At 42.6% G+C, this 20,878-nt stretch overlaps 1 protein-coding gene across 9 annotated transcripts in view; it reads left to right on the top strand.

Moving 5' to 3' along the window:
• Nucleotides 1-20,878, top strand: part of LOC132875021 (cytoplasmic tyrosine-protein kinase BMX-like) — a 46,760-nt gene that overhangs the window by 4,657 nt on the left and 21,225 nt on the right. For all 9 annotated transcript variants that reach the window (XR_009651739.1, XM_060911582.1, XM_060911576.1 and 6 more), the window contains 7 exons: nt 5,786-5,839; nt 8,782-8,841; nt 9,100-9,138; nt 9,333-9,387; nt 9,512-9,591; nt 9,736-9,863; nt 10,178-10,240. Coding sequence is in view for 8 of the 9 variants with exons in the window: in XM_060911582.1 (XP_060767565.1) it covers nt 5,786-5,839; nt 8,782-8,841; nt 9,100-9,138; nt 9,333-9,387; nt 9,512-9,591; nt 9,736-9,863; nt 10,178-10,240 (479 nt within the window). In the remaining variant the exon portion in view is untranslated. The remainder of the gene's footprint in view (nt 1-5,785; nt 5,840-8,781; nt 8,842-9,099; nt 9,139-9,332; nt 9,388-9,511; nt 9,592-9,735; nt 9,864-10,177; nt 10,241-20,878) is intronic.

The raw sequence follows: 20,878 nt of genomic DNA, 5'->3' as shown, positions 1-20,878 counted from the left end.
TACTTCTTTCAAGGTCAGAGATGTCAGTCTGAACTGGTGGGATTTTTTTTTTTTTAAATACACCAGCTCAAATCCATTTTACATCATCACACCCAAAAAAAGTACAGCCAAAGATTCATCCCAGATATTTGGTATGGCTTAACGTATCATATCACCAATGGGAATGAGCTAGACTGCTAACATAGAAAATACAAGGGTGAGTCAAATGAAAGCTAGTTAGGTAGCTAAACATGGCTAGCTAGATCACTAGTATTGGTTGCTAAGAACTGCTGAAAGCAAGTAAGCTTAAAACTGTGTGAGGATTAGTGTAGAGCAGGGGTTTTCAAAGTGTGGGAGAGTCAGCCCCCCCTCGGAGAGCAAATAAACAACAGCGCCCCCCCTACAATTTTTGTTGTTGCTATACTTCATGTTCCATTCGTATTTTTTTTAAAAAATGGTTGTTGTACACATTATTTTTTTCTTTTTCACATTTTAAACATCTGTGCTTTTTAAAACATCTTGTTTTACACATTTTAAACATCCCATAGCATCGTTAGGTAGCATCTCTTGGCAGACAACACACTGTGGCAGTGGAGCATCTTCAGATCCAGTCCATGAAAATCCAAACTTTAAATAATCGTGGTTATACTTCCTTCTTTTTCCAGTCCCCCAGGATTCCGCGGGCCTTTTTTGTGATTGTTGCGGGCTAAAATGTCTGATGTTGCGGGGGGTTCCAAAAAAATTGCGATGAAAGTTGCGGTGTTTTTTAGGTTTTTGTTGCGATTACATTGTGGGAGGAAGTGAAAGTTGCGAGAAATTGTTGCGATTTTCTCTTTTTGTGATTAAAATTGAGTGATATGTTAAATATTAAGTTATTACTGAAAAACTATTGATTAAAAAAACAAAGAGAAATGGTCCTATAAACAACTTTACCAATATAAAAGATTACCAGGACTACAAAAATGCAGAAAAATAGGCTTTACTTATCCAAATGCACCTGTTGGTTCAAAAGTTAAAGTGCAGAGAACCTCACAGCACAACATGAAGTTACCTTAACCCTTTGATGCAAAACATGGGTCAAAAGTGACCCGGCTGAGTTTTTATCTTCTATATCTTTGCAATAAATTAATTCCATCATTCAGTATTCAAGGTATTCCTCAATTAACTTGTTTTTGATCATCATACATCCTTATTTTAATTTTTCCTTTCTTACTTTTTGAATAAAAACCCTTTTTGTATCACTACCCTTCTAATGCAACATGGGTCAAAAACAACCTGCATTCATTTTCCAGGTTATTTCATGTATGGCTGAGTGTTTCTATGATATACTTTTGAAATAAATTCATTTTGTCATTTACTTTTCCAAATATGCAGTAAATGTCTTGTTTTTGTTTAGCACAAATCATCATTTTTATTTTTCCTTTCTTAAGTTATGAACAAGCACAGCTTTTGTAATTCTACATCAAGTTTACACACATGGGTCAGAAACGACCCACGTGCATTTACTACAGCGTTTGGTGGGAACTGTGAATTGTGCTTGTGTCGGACATTTCACAGCTCAGCACAGTGCCCTTTGCCCATCTAATACATGTAAGTAATGTTTTTCAATTGTTCTAACATTACCTTAGAAAAAAATTGATTATGTTTAGGTTACCTTGAGAGTGAGTAGATTACTTGTCAGAAAGTATTAGCTTTTATTTTTACTATTAGCTACCGAGCTGTTGACATATTCTACTTTAGTTAGCTAATTTTATTGTAGTTGGCTTAGCTAACTACATAGTTAATAAATAAATAACTGGCCCCATTCACTGCTAAAGTAATTACTTGAAACAAATTATTATTATAATATTAAGACATTTAATTTTAAATCACACTTGGATGACCCATATGTAGTAATATAAAAAGTATTTTTGTTCATAAAGTAGGAAAGAAAAAATTAAATTAATGATTTGTGGTAATTAAAAACAAGATATTTAAAGAATACTTGGAATATTCAATCATAAAATAAATTGATTTCAAAAGATAGAGCAAAGAAAAACTCAGTCAGCATGAAATAACCTGGAAAATGAATGTGGGTCATTTTTGACCCATGTTGTGCATTAGAAGGGGTGTGCATATGTTTTGCATCAAAGGGTTAAAATATAATATAAATGCCTCAGCTTTTATGTAAGAAAAAAAACTATTAATACTAGTACTGTGTGCAGGCAGTCTCTCCTGAAGACTAAATTAAACAATAATTATAAACTTATAAAATAAATGGCTCAGGCTCATCATCTCTAGCCGCTTTATCCTTCTACAGGGTCGCAGGCAAGCTGGAGCCTATCCCAGCTGACTACGGGCGAAAGGCGGGGTACACCCTGGACAAGTCGCCAAGTCATCACAGGGCTGACACATAGACACAGACAACCATTCACACTCACACCTACGGTCAATTTAGAGTCACCAGTTAACCTAACCTGCATGTCTTTGGACTGTGGGGGAAACCGGAGCACCCGGAGGAAACCCACGCGGACACGGGGAGAACATGCAAACTCCACACAGAAAGGCCCTCGCCGGCCCCGGGACTCGAACCCAGGACCTTCTTGCTGTGAGGCGACAGCGCTAACCACTACACCACCATGCCGCCTGGCTCAGGCTTCATAGAAGAAAAAAAACAATTTGAACAGAATCTCACAGTATGATGCTGAAGCTGCTTAAACAATGGAAAATAAAATACCATTTTGGCAAAAATGTTGGCATCCATTAACTTCTTGTATTAAGTAAAAAAAAAATAAAGTGCACACAGTCCTTCACTGTAAACATAACACACTTTCAGTGTTGCCAGATACTGCTGACGTTTTCCAGTCCAAAATATGTTCAAAACCCGCCAAAATACACTTGAAATCGTCCAATCTGGCAACACGACGCGCATGCTGCTTCTCTTGAACACACGGAAGTAAGGCGGAAGGTAGTTTGTCGACGTCACCTCAAGACGACGCCAATGAATTTGGTCAAATTTGCGGGAAAGTTGCGGTGATTGGATATAATTGCAACACCGCCCTGAATTCGTGGGGATTGGTTGAATTTGCGCTGAAGTTGCAAATCGCAACATCCTGGAGGCTCTGTTTTTTTTGCTTGGCCCAGACTTTGTCTCCTCACTCACTGTAGCTTTAGGCTGCTGGGCCATAGAAGGTTCACGCTGCATGCTACACGTTCACGTGAAGAACCGGACCCTGGGCCATTAAACTTCATGCTTGGATGTTCACGTGTTGCGTCTGTTCTACTTTGACCGAGTAACCAACAATATGGACTCTTCGGATGACGACGATTGCCTCATTCTGCTTTTACTGAGACAGAGGAAGAGAAAAAGGAACAGAATTTGGAGCCGAGAACACTTCCTTCTGAGAGAAACCCGTGGTGAATTTCACCGAACATTCTATAATCTGCTTGACAATCCCGATGAAGAACTATTTTTCAATTATACCATTCAATTATATTTTTTCTGAAGTTTTCCCCTGAAAGCATAGAGTTATCTCCCTAGACCCGTTCTGATTGGCTGGCGCGGCGGTGACCGCATGCATTGACTGGAATTTCCATCTTCACGCCTAGAAAAAAGTGTGCATGTTCATTTCACGCTTCACGCGTGAAGTGTGCAGCGTGCAACGTGAACGCCGTTCTATGGCCCAGAGCAAGTCATGCTACGTTTGTCCACTTTTCTTTACACGCGTGTAGCGTGCAGCATGCAGCGTGAACCTTCTATGGCCCAGCAGCCTTAGGTACTAAAAACCGATCCATTTTGTCTCTCACGTTGCGCCCCCCCTGAAGAACTCTGGCGCCCCCCGGGGGGGCGCGCCCCACACTTTGAAAAGCCCTGGTGTAGAGTAACCCTTTGCTTGTCTTTACATTAGCTAGCTAGCAAATGTTAGCCAGCTACCTCATTAGCATCAATCTCAGGGCCCACTGGAGAGAAAAGTCACACCACAATTACCCAGCAGTAAGATTATTCCATTCTGGGGAAGGGCAGTAATTCTCATCATCAGTGGGATCTGGCAAACAGAACATCACAAAGCATGAATAGAACATGAAAGTTATTCAGATCTCATTATTATTGATGTCATCTACTGTGTGCTTTGTAATGAACCTTTAATACAGTTGTGACAGAAGTTTACATACAGTGACATGAATGTCATCTTGGATATGAATGTCATGGTAATGTTTAGGCTTTCAGTGATTTCTCTGAACTGTTCTTTTTCCATGGCAGAATGATTGTACAGCATACATCTAAAAAAAATAGAATTCAGTGCACAAATTTCTTTGGGTTTTCTGAAATCAGCACAGGGTCAAAAGTATACATACAGGGTCAAAAATTTACATACAGCTTGCCTAATATTTGAGTAAAATATCTCTTTGCAAGATCCACCTTGACCAAACATCTTTTTTGCTTACCATGGACAAACTTCTGGCAGAATTCTGGTTGGATATTTCATGACTCTTCATGGTAGAATTGGTAAAGTTCAATTATTATTATTACTTTTTTCTTGGTATGGACTCGACTTATAAGCACGGTCAATATATTTACAATAGGGTTGAAGTCAGGGCTTGTTTTAAGCTTAATGCTAGCCTGTTTTATCCTCCACAACCAGCTCTGATGCATGTTTGGGTTCATTATCTTGTTGTGACTCCCAATCATGTTCAAGTTTCCAGTGGTTTGAGTTTATGCTGAAGAATTCTGAGGTAGTCCTCCTTCTTCATTATTCCATCCACTTTGTGCAATGAACCAGTTCCACTGGCAGTAAAACAGCCCCAGAGCATGATGCTGCTACCACCACTACCAGCTGGTACAGTGCTCCTCTATACATTGTGGTCATTGTGGCCAAACAACTCAATCTTTATCTCATCTGACCATACAGCTATCACCCAGAAGGCTTTTTTTTGTCTGTCCATGTGGTCAGTTGCAAACATTAAGCTTGAATGTGCCAGTTTTAGAGCAGGGGGTTATTTCTTAGTCCATGGTGATATAAAACTCACTGAACTGTAGACAGTGATCCATCAGCTTCCAGTTCATGGCAGAGCTGTACCATGGTGGTTCCTGGGTTGTTTCTGACCATCTGAGCCAATTTCCTTTCAGCTGAGGGTGACAGTTTGGATTTTCTTGAAGCAAAATGGCTTGGCAAAGTGGCTAGACCTCCCAGTAACTTACATACAATTGTTTGAACTGATCTTGCGATCTGCAGTTGTTTTAGAAATGGCTCTAAGAGACATTCCTGAGTTGTACATCTGCGATCCTCTTTCTCAGATCTGCAGTGAGCTCCTTGGACTTTCCCATTTTACTGTGTGTTGGTCAATCCAATGGGTGCTGCAAACAAACCCTTTTTATGAAGGCACAGAGAAGCTACCAGCTGTAGTCAATCATGATCACTAACAGGAAGTTAAGAGGCCTTGGCAAGATAAGAGACATTTTGGAAGTCTCAGTACCTCTGAATTAATAATCTGAGTGAGTGTATGTAAATTTTTGACTCTGTATGTATAATTTTGACCCTGTGTTGATTTTAGAAAACCCCCAAAAAATTAAAACTTCTGCACCAAATTCATGGCTTTTTTCTATTAAAGAAATATGCTGTACAATCATTTTGCCACAGAAAACGAACAGTTCAGAGAAATCACTGAAAGCCCAGTATTGCCATGACATTCATATCCAAGATGACATTCATGTCACTGTATCTAAACTTCTGACCACAACTGTATATAAAAACATGTAGTAAAAGGTTTTAAGTAAAAGTAGTACAAGTTTGTGCATTTATCCTTTTTTATCATTTGGTCTGTCTAGAGCTGAAGGAATTGTCCCTTGTAATTACATAAAGGAAGTGGAAACCAAGAAAAGGTAAAGTATCACTCTTCCTGTTTTCATAATTGCCTTACAAAAATGCCGTGTAATGCTGCAGCTGCAAGAAATCCCTAATGAAAGTTTAATAATTTCCTCCTGTGATTCTTTTTTTTCTGAAATTACTCAAAGATGAATTTGGAAAGTATTGAAGATATTCTCATTATTGCTATCCACACCTTTACCGTACATGTAGTCATTTCCCCCCTGTTTTGATAATGCAGTAGTAGAATTTGGAGTGGGCGGCATGGTGGTCACAGCAAGAAGGTTACGGGTTCGAACCTCACAGCCGACGAGGGGCCTTTCCGTGTGGAGTTTTCATTTTCTCCACGTGTCGGTGGGGGTTTCCTCCAGGTGCTCCGGTTTCCCCCACAGTCTGAAGACATGCAGCTAGGCTACAACCCCGATTCCAAAAAAGTTGGGACAAAGTACAAATTGTAAATAAAAACAGAATGCAATAATTTACAAATCTCAAAAACTGATATTGTATTCACAATAGAACATAGACAACATATCAAATGTCAAAAGTGAGACATTTTGAAATTTCATGCCAAATTTTGGCTCATTTGAAATTTCATGACAGCAACACATCTCAAAAAAGTTGGGACAGGGGCAATAAGAGGCTGAAAAAGTTAAAGGTACAAAAAAGGAACAGCTGGAGGACCAAATTGCAACTCATTAGGTCAATTGGCAATAGGTCATTAACATGACTGGGTATAAAAAGAGCATCTTGGAGTGGCAGCGGCTCTCAGAAGTAAAGCTGGGAAGAGGATCACCAATCCCCCTAATTCTGCACCGACAAATAGTGGAGCAATATCAGAAAGGAGTTCGACAGTGTAAAATTGCAAATAGTTTGAACATATCATCATCTACAGTGCATAATATCATCAAAAGATTCAGAGAATCTGTTAGAATCTCTGTGTGTAAGGGTCAAGGCCGGAAAACCATACTGGGTGCCCGTGATCCTCGGGCCCTTAGACGGCACTGCATCACATACAGGCATGCTTCTGTATTGGAAATCACAAAATGGGCTCAGGAATATTTCCAGAGAACATTATCTGTGAACACAATTCACCGTGCCATCCGCCGTTGCCAGCTGAAACTCTATAGTTCAAAGAAGAAGCCGTATCTAAACATGATCCAGAAGCGCAGACGTCTTCTCTGGGCCAAGGCTCATTTAAAATGGACTGTGGCAAAGTGAAAAACTGTTCTGTGGTCAGACGAATCAAAATTTGAAGTTCTTTATGGAAATCAGGGACGCTGTGTCATTCGGATTAAAGAGGAGAAGGACGACCCAAGTTGTTATCAGCGCTCAGTTCAGAAGCCTGCATCTCTGATAGTATGGGGTTGCATCAGTACATGTGGCATGGGCAGCTTACACATCTGGAAAGACACCATCAATGCTGAAAGGTATATCCAGGTTCTAGAGCAACATATGCTCCCATCCAGACGACGTCTCTTTCAGGGAAGACCTTGCATTTTCCAACATGACAATGCCAAACCACATACTGCATCAATTACAGCATCATGGCTGCGTAGAAGAAGGGTCTGGGTACTGAACTGGCCAGCCTGCAGTCCAGATCTTTCACCCATAGAAAACATTTGGCGCATCATAAAATGGAAGATATGACAGAAAAGACCTAAGACACTTGAGCAACTAGAATCCTACATTAGACAAGAATGAGTTAACATTCCTATCCCTAAACTTGAGCAATTTGCCTCCTCAGTCCCCAGACATTTACGGACTGTTGTAAAGAGAAAAGGGGGTGTCTCACAGTGGTAAACATGGCCTTGTCCCAACTTTTTTGAGATGTGTTGTTGTCATGAAATTTAAAATCACCAAATTTTTCTCTTTAAATGGTACATTTTCTCAGTTTAAACATTTGATATGTCATCTATGTTCTATTCTGAATAAAATATGGAATTTTGAAACTTCCACATCATTGCATTCTGTTTTTATTTACAATTTGTACTTTGTCCCAACTTTTTTGGAATTGGGGTTGTAATTGGCTGCTCTAAATTGTCCATGTCCAAAAGCAGTGCAGCAGAGGAGCGACTAGCTGGCTGTACTTACTTAGCCAAGAAACCCTAGGAAAGGGATCCAACCTAGAACACACTGGATGAGCGAAGAAGAAGAAGAAGAGGAGGAGGAGGAAGAAGAAGAAGAGGAGGAAGAAGAAGAGGAGGAGGAAGAAGAAGAAGAGGAGGAGGAGGAAGAAGAATAGGTTCAATTTATATAGCGCCTTTCTAAAAACCCAAGGTTGCTTTACAATTATAGACAGGAAAAAAAAAGTCCACCAAATAGGGGTCAGGATGTCATTCCAGTGGTGTAGCAGCCACAGTCCCACCAAAAGGCGCATGAAAACAAGTCCCACACCGCCAGCACAGCCACATCGTTCGAACACCACGCCATGGATCCACAGAGCGAGCATAGAAGCACCGCCACACAGAGCGCTGGCATGTCCCAAACCGCCCGCACAGCTGCCGCGATGCCACCAAGCAACATCGCTCGGAACACCACGCCAAGCACCAAAGCACACAGCGCTGGACAACCACGATGTTAAAATGAGCAACGAGCTCACTGCAGTCCATAGCTGGGAGCACAGGCATCACCCACAGCGAACCAAGGCCTGGAAGGAACCGAGGAAGAAGAAGAGGAGGAGGTGGAAGAAGAAGAGGAGGAGGAGGAAGAAGAATTTGGAGTTGGTTTTTTTTCACAATCTGTTATTGACATTTGATTTATTGATGCATGAAATGTTAAAATAAAAGCCCATGCAAGTGAAATGAGTGTCCCAATTGACCAAACATGCCATTCAAATTGATTTTTACAGTTTTGACCCTTTTTTCTTCAGACTGTGTTTCAGGAGTGTCCTAACACAAGGTGTAACATTAAGACATGTACTTTATCCTATGAAATCTCATACATACATGAAATATTACAGTGACAAGGATGAAATGTCCAGGACGTCCAAAAGGGAGAGACCCAGCAAAATAAAATCACAGTGAGTCTTTTTGCTTTCACTGGAGAAAGCAAAAATAATGCAGCTCCAGGTGGTTTATTCTCTTGTCCACCAGAGGGTGATAGTAAGGCATTTAACTGATTGTGCTTTATTTTATTAATTAAAATAAATAATATAGGCATTATTCAGAGACGTAATAGAATTTCAGTGGAACGTGTTTTTTTTCTTACACACCCAGCCCTCAAAGCACTACAGACTTAAAAAAAAATTATTAACAGCATTTATGTTTTTCATATCCAGTTTGAGCCACTCCCTGGATGAACACATAGAGGACTATCCGTGAGTTTCATAAACTATTTTATTCACTGACCTTCATTCAAATGCTATCTCATGTGAAAAGAGAGAATTATGATTCTAGTATAAATATTTCTACAACTGTTACTACTACTATAGAACTCTTACATGGGGGCTTTAGGTTAATGTGCTTTCAGCTAATTTGTCTTAACTTGGTCTATTGAATCAAATTCATCTAGCTGGTATGTAGGCAACATGTCTCGAGTAAAGACTGAGCAGCTACTACGCGAGAAGGTTTGCACGTATACTTACTTTTTTTAAAGTGGCCAGTGAATGTATACTTACTTCCTGGTCTTTTCACTGTTTATTTTCATCTCATGTATTTTATGAATGTAATAAGAGTCTCAACTTTGTACAGGGTAAAGAAGGATCATTTGTGGTCAGAAATTCCAGTCAAAAAGGAGTATACACAGTATCGCTCTTTAGTCGAGCACTAGAGTGAGTACAGAGGAGACTACTTCTTCTTTATTGGGGGCCTAAAATTCCCCACATATAGCTATGACCACATCCTCTCCACCTTCATTGTAGGTCAAAGTCACACCTACAGCCAGAAGTCTAACATAAAATGTGTGTGTTTTTCAGCGAAGTGAATGGGACTGTAAGGCATTATCTCATTAATGTCAATGCAGAAGGGCTGTATTATGTGGCAGAGAACCACCTGTTTGATTCGATCCCCCAAATGATCGAGTACCATCAACATAATGGTGCAGGTGTGGGACCTTTCATGACCTATTTACACAGATACACACATCAGAAATCGTGTAGATATGGTACAAGTTGTATTTATAAATGACATTTTACACACACATACCTCAGGTATGTCACGACTGCACCGTAGCTTACTATAGAATTAGTTATGAGTAACTTTAGTGGAATTGTAAAAGTCCTTTTGTGTTTTCACTGGAAACCACTGCGTTGGCGATTTTTCATACGTCACTTGTTCACAAAGCTGTGGCTTTGACTTCAAATTTAGTGTGTGCAGGTATGCTTGTGGTTGTTGTAAAATCCTGTTTGCTTGATCTAGGCCTGCTGACAAGATTGAGGTTTCCTGCTACAGAAAGTGATCTCACATCTCAGTCTACACAGGGTGAGTCAGAATAACACAGACATAAAAACAGGGGATAACCACCTGTTGTAATTTGTGTGCAGTTACTCACATCAGTGTTTATTTTAGTGTTATCCAGTTAACAACATTAACCAGCTGCAGAGACAGGGTCATGACCCAGCTAACTAACCTATTACCACAAGTACAAAAAGTTGGGACATTTTATAAAATGCAATAAAAACAAAAATCTGTGATGTTAATTCATGTGAATCTTTATTTAACTGACAAAAGTACAAAGAAAAGGTTTTCAATAGTTTTACTGAGCAACTATTGTTTTGTAAAAATAAACAAAGTTAGAATTTTATGCCTGCAACACACTCAAAAAAAAGTTGGGACAGAGGCATTATTACCACTTTGTTACAGCACCGTTTCTTTTAATAACTCTTTTTAATCATATGGGTTTCTGAGGATACTAATTGTTGCAGTTTTCCAATTGGAATTTTTGTCCATTCTTGCTTGATACAAGACTTAAGCTGCTCAACAGTCCGTTGTTGCCATTGTCTGATTCTCCTCTTCATGATGTGCCATACATTCTCAGTAGGAGACAGGTCGTTACTGGCAGCAGGCCAGTCAAGCACACACACTCTGTGTCTATGAAGCCACACTGTTGTAGCCCATGTAGAATGAGTCCTGGCATTGTCCTGCTCAAATAAGCATGGACTTCTTGGGAAGAGACGTTGCATTGATGGCAACATATGTCTGTCTAAAATCCCAATATACACCTCCATGTCAATGGTACTGTCACACGTATGCAACTCACCCATGCCATGGGCACTGATATCCCCCCCCCCCCCCCCCCATATCATCACAGATGCTGGCTTTTGTACCTTTCTCTGATAACAAACTGGATGGCCATGTTCAGTTTTGGCATGGAGAACTTTAAGTCCAGTTTTCCCAAAAACAAGCTGAAATGTGGACTCATCTGACCACAGCACATGTTTCCATCTCTTTCAGTCCATCTGAGATGAATTCGGGCCCAGAGAAATCGGCAGCATTTCTGTATAGAATTGATGAATGGCTTCCTCCTTGTGTAATACAGTTTCATGTTGCATTTCTGGATGCAGTAGTGGACTCTGACAATGGTTTTCCAAATTACTCCCAAGCCCATGTGGCTATTGTGGCAGCGGGGGTGTGGCCTAGCATCAGTTTGTGAATGGAGGGCAGGGCCAGGGAAGATGAGTGGCAAAGTCAATGCACCTGTGGTTAATTAATGTGTGTCTGTGTTGTTGCAGAGCAATTCCAGCGTTATGGACGTGACACTTGAACTCAAAATGGCAACAAATGACCCAGTGCATGTTTTATTGTCTCCCAGTATTTAAACAGGTGTTGCATATTTTAAGGCTGTACCATACTGGAGAAGTGATAGAACAAGAACAATTCCCATAGTACATCTAGGGCATGCCAGAAAATGGCAATAAAAGATGCGTTATGGATGTGACAGAAAAAGTATCACTTTTCTTGGGTGACTGCACGTTTTTATCAAACTCTGTGAAATTGTAAACCTAATGTCGAAATGGAGATATCCATTTGATAGAGGGGTCCAAGGTGAATATTAAAAAATCTTTGTTTAAAATATTTTGTATTTCATGCAGAGTTTCGGAAGGAAAAGTCAGCGTTATGGATGTGACGAAATTCCGTTATGGATGTGACGCGTCTGAAATAGACATGGCATATGTTTAGAAAATCAGCAATTTAACTACCATAACCCTTTGAAAAACTCTCTGAATATCAGCTAAAACTATCAAAGTTCTTAAATAATATTTAGGATGGCTATTGTTTTGCTGTTTTGTGGATTTTAGCATACATTTCTGTGGCTTGTGGCAATAATATAGAATTGTACATGATCAAAGTTGATTTTAGCTTGGGTTTTACATTATAAGAAAGAAAGACTGACAGTGACATATTAGGTTGGTTACAAATTGGTTCAACTTATTCACATCTGTAAAATACAGGCCTAGGTGATATCTCTGGGAGTGGTTTTGATGTATTACATGTTGCTTTATTTTTGCATGGTGAGGTTGACATTTACATGGAATTGCCCTGCAGTGACAGAGGATAGAAAAAGAGGGAGAAAGCAGAGAGAAGGGGGTTCTCCCAACCAGAACACGTGTGTGTTGCGTGTGATTGTGTGTGAGCAGCGAGTGAGTAAAGCTGAAAAGCAGAAAAATAAGGAAAATTTTTTGTGTGTGAACATCAGCTCTTGCTTGCCATGCTTCTGTACTCCACCCACATCAGGGACATATTACAGTGGTGCCAAAACCTGAGAGTATGGAAGGGAATCCCCACATGGAGTCCTCCCCATTCAAGGAGCTCATCCATGCCCTTGCTACCACCCAGCAGAGCCAGCATCAAGCACTGACCGCCTTCTGGAAGGTGCAAGAGCAACGCTTTGAAGCCTTGATGCTGGCCCAGCAGGAAGATCGCCAGGTGTTCCGGCATCTGCTCATGTCGGCAGGGGCTTCGACCACCACCACAGCGGACCCTCCTCACGTCACTCTCATGAAGATGGACCTGCATTACAATCTGGAAGCTTTCCTCGCTCTCTTTGAGCAAGTGGCCGAAATGTGGGGGTGGCCGCTGCCACTCGAGCAGCATGTGGTGTGCCTCCTCCCACTCCTGACTGGCGAGGCGCAGCTCACAGCACAGCAGCTCCCTGCCAACAGCTGGCTCATGTATGCTGACCCAAAGAGAGCCATCCTGCAGTGTGTCGGCCGCTCCCCGGCACAACATCACCAGAGCTTCTGGACGCTGATGTTGGAGGAGATCGGCCGGCCGTTCGCATTCAGCCAGCAACTCTGAGATGCCTGCCAGTGGTGGCTGATGGCGGAGAACCGCGATGCTGATGGGATCATCAATCTGGTGGCACTGGAACAGTTCATCTCTCGACTTCCGGAAGGAACAGCAGAATGGGTCCAGTGTCATCACCCTGCGTTGCTAGAACGAGCCATGGAGTTGGAGGAGGACCATCTGGTGGCGGTTCTTATGGCAGGCGGACGAGGTGCCTCTCCTCATTTCTTTTCTTTCTCTCCTCCCCCCCCACTCTGTGTGCACATGTGCGTGTGTGTGTGGGTGGAGCTGAGCGTTTTGAGCGAGCGTGTGGAGCAGTGGCCTTTGGGCCAGGAGCGTATGTTTTTCTAACTTTTCTCTAATTTTTCTATCTTTAAATTTAAACACCTTAATCGTAGTGCTTTAACATCAGGTTACTTGATATACTGTAGTAAAATTAACACAGGGGGTTGTTTGGATTTTGTTTACTGGGACGTCTGCCTCCACCTTTGTGCTGGAAGTATGGCTGTCCCAGGTATGGATAGTAATCTTGATCAACTTACGCGGCATCATGCAGTTAGAATTGTATCGACTGCCAGCATGGAAGTTTGCGGTTTAGCTGTCGGAGAACTTGTCGGGCATGACAATATTTTATCGGCAGCCCACATGAATAACGCAGTTGTCCTGTTTCTAAGAGAAATGGCGAATGATCTTGTTGAACGGGGAGTGGTAATTGATGGTGTTTTTACCTCAGTTCTTCCGCTCTCTACCCCGTCTAGAAAGGTTGTTTTATCAAATGTACCACCATTTCTTAAGGATGATGTTTTGGCACAAACATTATCACGTTATGGCAAACTGGTGTCACCTTTTTAAAAAATTCCTATCGCCAGTAAATCTCTGCTGCTTAAACATGTAGTGTCCTTTAGACGGTTCGTCTACATGATCCTGAAAGATAATAAGGATGAATTGGATTTAAGGCTGAATGTTAATGTTGACAATTTTAACTATGTTGTTTATGCAACAACTAGTGTGAAATGTTTGGGCTGTGGTGAAACGGGGCACCTGGTGCATGCTTGTCCCTTTAAAGGGGGTGATTCAGAGAAACAAGGTGAGAATGCCGGTAAGGCTGACGAAAACATCGGAGAGGGGCAATCTGCAGAGACTGTTCCGAGCACTGGTAATGAGTTACCTGGTTCGCCCGGTGTCGTTGAAGCAGATGAACCTCACGAGACTACAGGAATTAAATATTCCTGCTTCTCAAACTGAATTCACCAGTTCCGAGTGTGTTGTAGAGGGCAACGTTAGCTCTGAATCTGGGACCGTAGACAGTTCGCAAAATAGCAATGAGTCGGTCACTAACTGTAGTCAGTTTTCAGTCCCTGCTGATGAAATGCTCATAGATTTAGAAGAGAATGTTTTCAAAGTTCCACCAAAGAGAAAGCAGGATGTGGTTAAAAAGAAAGCTAAAAAGAACAAAACTCTTACTGCCACTTCAGGTGATGCTGAAAATGTAAGTGATTTCTCCGACTGTAGTGTGAATTACAGCTTACGTCAGAGTGGCTTTACCAGTTGCATCTATAGTGTGGATGACATTAAGTTGTTTCTGAAAGAGACAAAGCACGCTAGAAATGTGCATGTGGATGATTTCTTCCCAGACATAGAACAGTTTATAATGAAAACAAGGTCTTTCTTGAGTGAGAATTGTTTTACTGAACAGGAGGTTTACCGCCTTAAGAAAATTTTAACTAAGCTTACTGTTCTAATGAATGATAGTGGTGACAAAGCTTAATTTCCTTTTGTTTCATCATGTATACACAGTTGTTTCTTTTATTTATTTTATTTATGAAATCCAGGTTGCTTCTCTAAATATAAATGGGGCCAGAGAAAGAATTAAGAGAGCAACTTTGTTTGAGATAATAAAACAAAAAAGGTTTGATGTTTTGTCAGAGTTTTGGTTCAATCCCCATCTCAACATCTTAAACCTCAAGGCCACCCTCGGAAGGAGACAGAGATTCAGGACAGAGATGCAGAGAGTTAGCGTTTTCAAAAAGGAAGTCTTTACTGAGAGCACCAGATCAAAAATCAAAATAAATCTTTAGCATGTATACTCCAGATCCAAAAAGGTCAGTCATTAAAATGCACAAAAAACAAGGAGAAAACCCAAAAAATGGCAAAACAGTACTTGGCACAAAAGTTCAAAGTTCAAAAATAATATCCACTCAAGAAAGTCAAAAGCAAAACAATCCTCTTCTTAGAAAACAGAGGGAGTGGTCAAAAGGCAGTTCAGAACAGTGGAGCAAACAGCTATAGTGAAAAACCCAGGACAAGTACTCACACGGTGGCTCACAGGAGAACTCAGCAAAGTGGAAAGAAAACAAAGTCATATATATAGGCCAACCAATCAACTACTTGCCATCAATGATTCACTTAGCCAGTAGCATGAAGACAAGTGTAACCCAAGAAAAACAAAAGAAAATATAATGCTGAATAGTGGCATCTAGTGGCCAAGTAGATGAACAGCAGACTGAAAAGTCCACAGAACCTGACAGAACCTCCCCCCTAAGATCGTCTCCTGACGATCTCAGGCCGATCAGGATGCAAGCGATGGAAGTCTCTAATCAAGGAGCGGTCAAGTATGTCTCTGGACGGCACCCAGGAGCGCTCCTCCGGCCCATACCCCTCCCAGTCCACTAGATACTGAAGAGACCCACGGACACGGCGGGAATCCAGGAGTCGGTTGACCGTGTACGTGGCCTGGCCATCGATGAGCCGAGGAGGAGGCGGTGGCCGAGGAGCTGGAGACAGTGTTGAGGTGACCACTGGGCGGAGACGGGAGACATGGAAGGTCGGGTGGACCCTCATGGAGCGGGGCAGCTGTAGAGTGTAGGCCACAGGGTTGACCCGGCGGAGCACCTTGAAGGGACCAACGAACTGCAGCGCCAGCTTCCGGTTCTCCACCCTCAGAGGAAGATCCCGAGCCGAGAGCCAGACCTTCTGGCCAGGTTGGAAGGTGACCACCCTCCGATGGCGATTGGACTGCTGCTGGTACTGTCAGGAGGCTCTCAGCAAGGCACGTCTGGCTCTACCCCACGTACGCAGACACCGTCGCACAAACTGCTGGGCAGACGGGACCCCTGCATCCACCTCCTGTTCAGGGAACAAAGGCGGTTGGTAGCCAAACTGACACTCAAAGGGCGACATACCTATAGCTGAACACTTCAGCATGTTGTGAGCGTATTCAGCCCATGGGAGTTGGGAGCACCAGGAGGTGGGATTGGTCGAGACCATGCATCTCAAGGCGGCTTCAAGGTCTTGATTCAGTCTCTCTGTCTGCCCATTAGACTGGGGATGGAAGCCAGACAAGAGGCTCGCAGTCGCCCCGATTAGCTTGCAGAAGGCTCGCCAGAAGCAGGAGGTAAACTGGGGTCCACGGTCTGAAACAACATCTTGGGGAAGACCAAAGACTCAGAACACATGGTCGCATATTAGTCTGGCAGTTTCAGAGGCAGAAGGCAATTTGGGCAAAGGCAAGAAGCGACAGGCTTTAGAGAATCTATCAATAATAATGAGAATGGTGGTGTTACTTTCAGAGGTAGGCAGACCAGTGATAAAGTCAAGAGAGATGTGCGACCATGGTCTGCGAGGAAAGGGCAAGGGGTGGAGCAGGCCCTGGGCCCTCTGGCGTGGATCCTTTCCCTGGATGCAGTTGGGACAGCTGGCCACGAAGATCTGCACATCCTCCTTCATATCTGGCCACCAGAAGCGTCGCTGAAGGAACTCCAGTGTTCGAGATGACCCAGGATGGGCTGCCAGTTGGGAGGAGTGACCCCACTGGAGAACCTGACCACGTACAGACCTGGGAACAAACAAGAGACCTGCAGGAACATTATCAGGGCCAGGGTCATTGCGCAGTGCTTGCTGAACTATAGATGTGATGCCCCAGCGGACTGGTGCAATGAGCCGAGAACTTGGGATGATTGTCTCAGGAGGGCTCTCTAGACTGCCTGGCTGAAATTGGCGTGAAAGTGCATCAGGTCTGAGGTTCTTAGAGCCTGGTCTGTAGGAGAGCGTGAAGTCGAATCTGTTGAAGAGAGCCCATCTTGCCTGGCGAGGGTTCAGCCGCTTAGCCTGCTGGATATATTGCAGATTCTTATGGTCAGTCCACACTAGGAAGGGATGATGAGCTCCCTCTAGCCACTGTCTCCACTCTTCCAATGCCAGCTTAATGATAGCTTAATGATGTGCTCCTTTTAAAGTTCATAGGGGCATTAGACAAGGTTGTGCCTTATCCGGCATGCTGTATAGTCTTGCAATAGAGACACTTTTAATAAGATTAAGAAAGGAACTAAGTGGTGTGACCTTTCCTTTTTGTGGTAACAATTTTCAAGTGTCAGCATATGCAGATGACATTGCTGTGTTGGTTAGTGACCAGAAGGATATTGACACAATGCTTAAAATTTTTGAAGATTTTAGAGCTTTCTCTTTGGCCAAAGTTAGCTGTGCTAATTGAGAAGTGATCAGATGGAGAGCCTCGTCTCCCAGATGGCTTAAGCTGGATCAGAAAAGATTTTAAATATCTTGGAGTTTTTCTTGGGGATGAAGCCTCCATACAAAAAAACTTTGAAGGCACTGTTGAAAAAATAAAGGTCCGTCTGGACAAATGGAGGTTCTTACTGAATAAAATGTCCTATAGAGGGCGTGTTTTAATTATAAATAACTTGGTAGCATCTTCTCTCTGGCATCGGTTAGTGTGTGTGGATCCCCCAATGCAACTCCTGTCAAAGATCCAGTCGATTCTGGTCACCTTTTTTTGGGACAAGCTACACTGGGCACCACAAAACGTGTTGTATCTACCTAAAGATGAAGGTGGACATGGACTTACTCACCTACAGAGCAGAACGGCAGCTTTCCATCTCCAGCTTGCACAACGGCTTCTTACAGGGCCAGTGGACTCAGGCTGGAAGTCAGTGGCTTGTGCTATTTTACAGACTTTTGAGGGTTTGGGGATGGACAGAACTTTATTCTAGATGGATCCTCAGAAGATGAACCTTACCCGACTCCCAGTGTTTTATTGTAATCTTTTTAAAGTATGGTCTTTTGTAACAGTGAAAAGGGGGCTCAGTTCTTGTTCTTTACATTGGTTTTTAAAGGAACCCCTGATCTATGGCTCAATTTTTGATGTAATGGGTGAAAAGTGTTTTTCTGCTCTAACCTTTAATCTCCTCAAATCTGGAGTCACAACTCTCAATGATTTAATTAAGTTAGCTGGTCCAGAGTTGCAGAACTGTGAAAGAGTGGCAGATCATTTGGGGGTGAGATCCATTCATGTAGTCAGCTTTCTGCTTCGAAAGTGGCGGACTTTACTAACAACTGGAGAGTTAGGGTTGCTGGTCGACTATTCCAGAGGTTTGTATCATCCAGTCAACAATGATCCCTTTCCAAATTTTATGCTGTCCCCAAACCTTATGGATTGTACAGGTAGTTATCTGTAATGTGAAAGTGTGGCATTCTTGGGCCCAAACTCTGCCAATGGTAAAGCCTTATACAAAATCCGTGTTAAGTCTTTTAATAAGAAGATTCTGAATAAAAAAAACAGATACTCCCTGGCGTATGGTTTTGCAGACAGGGGAAGCTGTCAAACAACAGTGGAGAGCATTTTATAAGTCACCACTACCTAAGAAAACTGGGGATCTGCAATGGCGTATTTTACATGGTGCTGTTGCAGTTAATGCTTTTATTTCTGTTTTAAGTCCAGCTATAGGCCAAGAGTGCCCATTTTGTTTTTTAAGAGAAACAGTTTTCCATGCTTTTATGCATTGTGTGAGGCTCAGACCTTTATTTGCTGTTTTGCGTATGCTATTTGTTTTTTGTTTTTTTGAAAATTTTCAGTGGAGACTTTTATTTTAGGTTTTAAATATGTACAGAAACAACGTCTGAAGTGCCAATTGTTAAATTTTTTGCTTGGACAAGCTAAGATGGCAATATATGTTAGCCGGAGAAACAAGGTTGAGCAAGCTTCTAGTGAGGATGTTGTATTGGTTTTCTCAACTTTAGTGCGATCTCGTATTTTAGTTGATTTTCGTTTTTATAAGGCAATGTCCAACCTTGAATCTTTTAAACAAACATGGTGTTACAATGGCGCAGTGTGTACAGTTGAGGATGAAAAGCTGCTATTTGCACATTTTTTGAGGGTTGGACCCTCTAACTAAAATTCTTGTATCACATTTTTGTTTGTTCTTTTGTGGGTTTTTTGTATTTATTTATTTGCCAGAAATGATCTGGTAGTGCTGTTGCATAAATGTTAATGTTTGAAATAAAGGTGTTTTGAAATTCAAAATTCTCTCTCTCTTTTACTTTCCTGCCCCATTCCCCCAACATGGAGGCGGGGGCTGGCCCCTCCCCAGCCGGCCCATTGCACCCGTGGTGTCCTCCCATCTCCCGCTTCCGTGTCTGTGTCTTCTCCCCTTCAGATGAGTGATGCCCATAACCCCAGTGCAGAGGGAAAACCTGGGCCGGTGTGCTGGCACGGCGGGGAGCCGGAGCATCTCCAGAGTCAGGGCTCCACGATGGAGGTGGGAGCTGTGAGCTGTGATCTGGATCCCTGACGCACCAGAGACCGACCCCGATTGGGCCGGAACATATTGCATACCGGTAAGTGTTCAAGGAGATACATATCACGCGTTGGTGGATTCCGGTTGTAATCAGACCTCAATTCACCAAAGCTTGGTGCAAGGTGAGGCACTGGGGAGAGCACAAGCGGTGAACAAGCGGTGGATGTTCACAATTATCCTCTATAGTGTCTGTCCATATTCTATTCCAGGGCCAAAAGTATAGAATAAAGGTGGTGGTTAATCCTCGTCTCACCCACTCACTGATTTTGGGAACTGATTGGCTGGGGTTTTGAACTTTAATGGAACACATAGTAGGGAGTGGGTCCTGCAGTAAAACATCACAGGGGGATCCTGGTGTGGCACTGACTGGAGAAGCTGTCACAGAGCCGTCCACATCATGACCACGTCAGGGTGATACGAGGAGTGAGGAGCAGCTCGCCCCTCCTCCCGCTCTTGGGGATTCCCTCAAGGATTTCCCTTTAGAGCAGTCACAAGATGAGACTCTGCAGCATGTGTTTGACCAAGTGAGAGTAATCAATGGTCAAACTCTCCAGCCAAATGCAGCACCCGCCTTCCCATACTTTACGATTATTAAAGATAGACTGTATCAAGTGATGCAGGACACTCAAACTGGTGAATAAATAACCCAGTTGTTAATCCCTAAGAACCGTAGGGAACTCGTGTTCCATGCAGCTCACTTTAATCCCATGGCCCGACACTTGGGGCAGGATAAAACACTAGCCCGAATAATGGTCCGGTTTTATTGACCAGGGATTTGCAGGGACATTCGTCGGTGGTGTGCGGCATGCCGTCAATGCCAATTAGTAAATCCCACGACCATTCCAAAAGCATCTTTGTGCCCTCTCCCTCTAATTGAGACCCCCTTCAAAAGAATTGGTATAGATCTCGCCAGGCCATTAGATCAGTCAGCACAGGGATATCGCTTTATTTTAGTTCTGGTGGACTATGCAACGTGATATCCGGAAACGGTGCCTCTCCGCAATATCTCAGCACACAGTATTGCAGAGGCACTCTTCTGTATATACTCTCCCGGGTTGGGTTTCCAAAAGAAATCCTGACAGGCCAAGGCACTTCGTTTATGTCACGCACACTACGCGAACGGTATGAGTTGTTGAGAATTAAATCTGTCCGCACCAGCGTTTATCACCCACAAACAGATGTTTTGGTAGAGAGGTTTAATCAAACACTTAAAAATTTAATTCGAAAGCTGGTAAGTGAAGAT

This window comes from Neoarius graeffei, chromosome 27 (assembly GCF_027579695.1).
Source record: "Neoarius graeffei isolate fNeoGra1 chromosome 27, fNeoGra1.pri, whole genome shotgun sequence".
Taxonomy (NCBI): Eukaryota; Metazoa; Chordata; class Actinopteri; order Siluriformes; family Ariidae; genus Neoarius; species Neoarius graeffei.
Note: the sequence above shows the minus strand (reverse complement) of the source record. Positions and strands in the feature narration are given on the sequence as shown.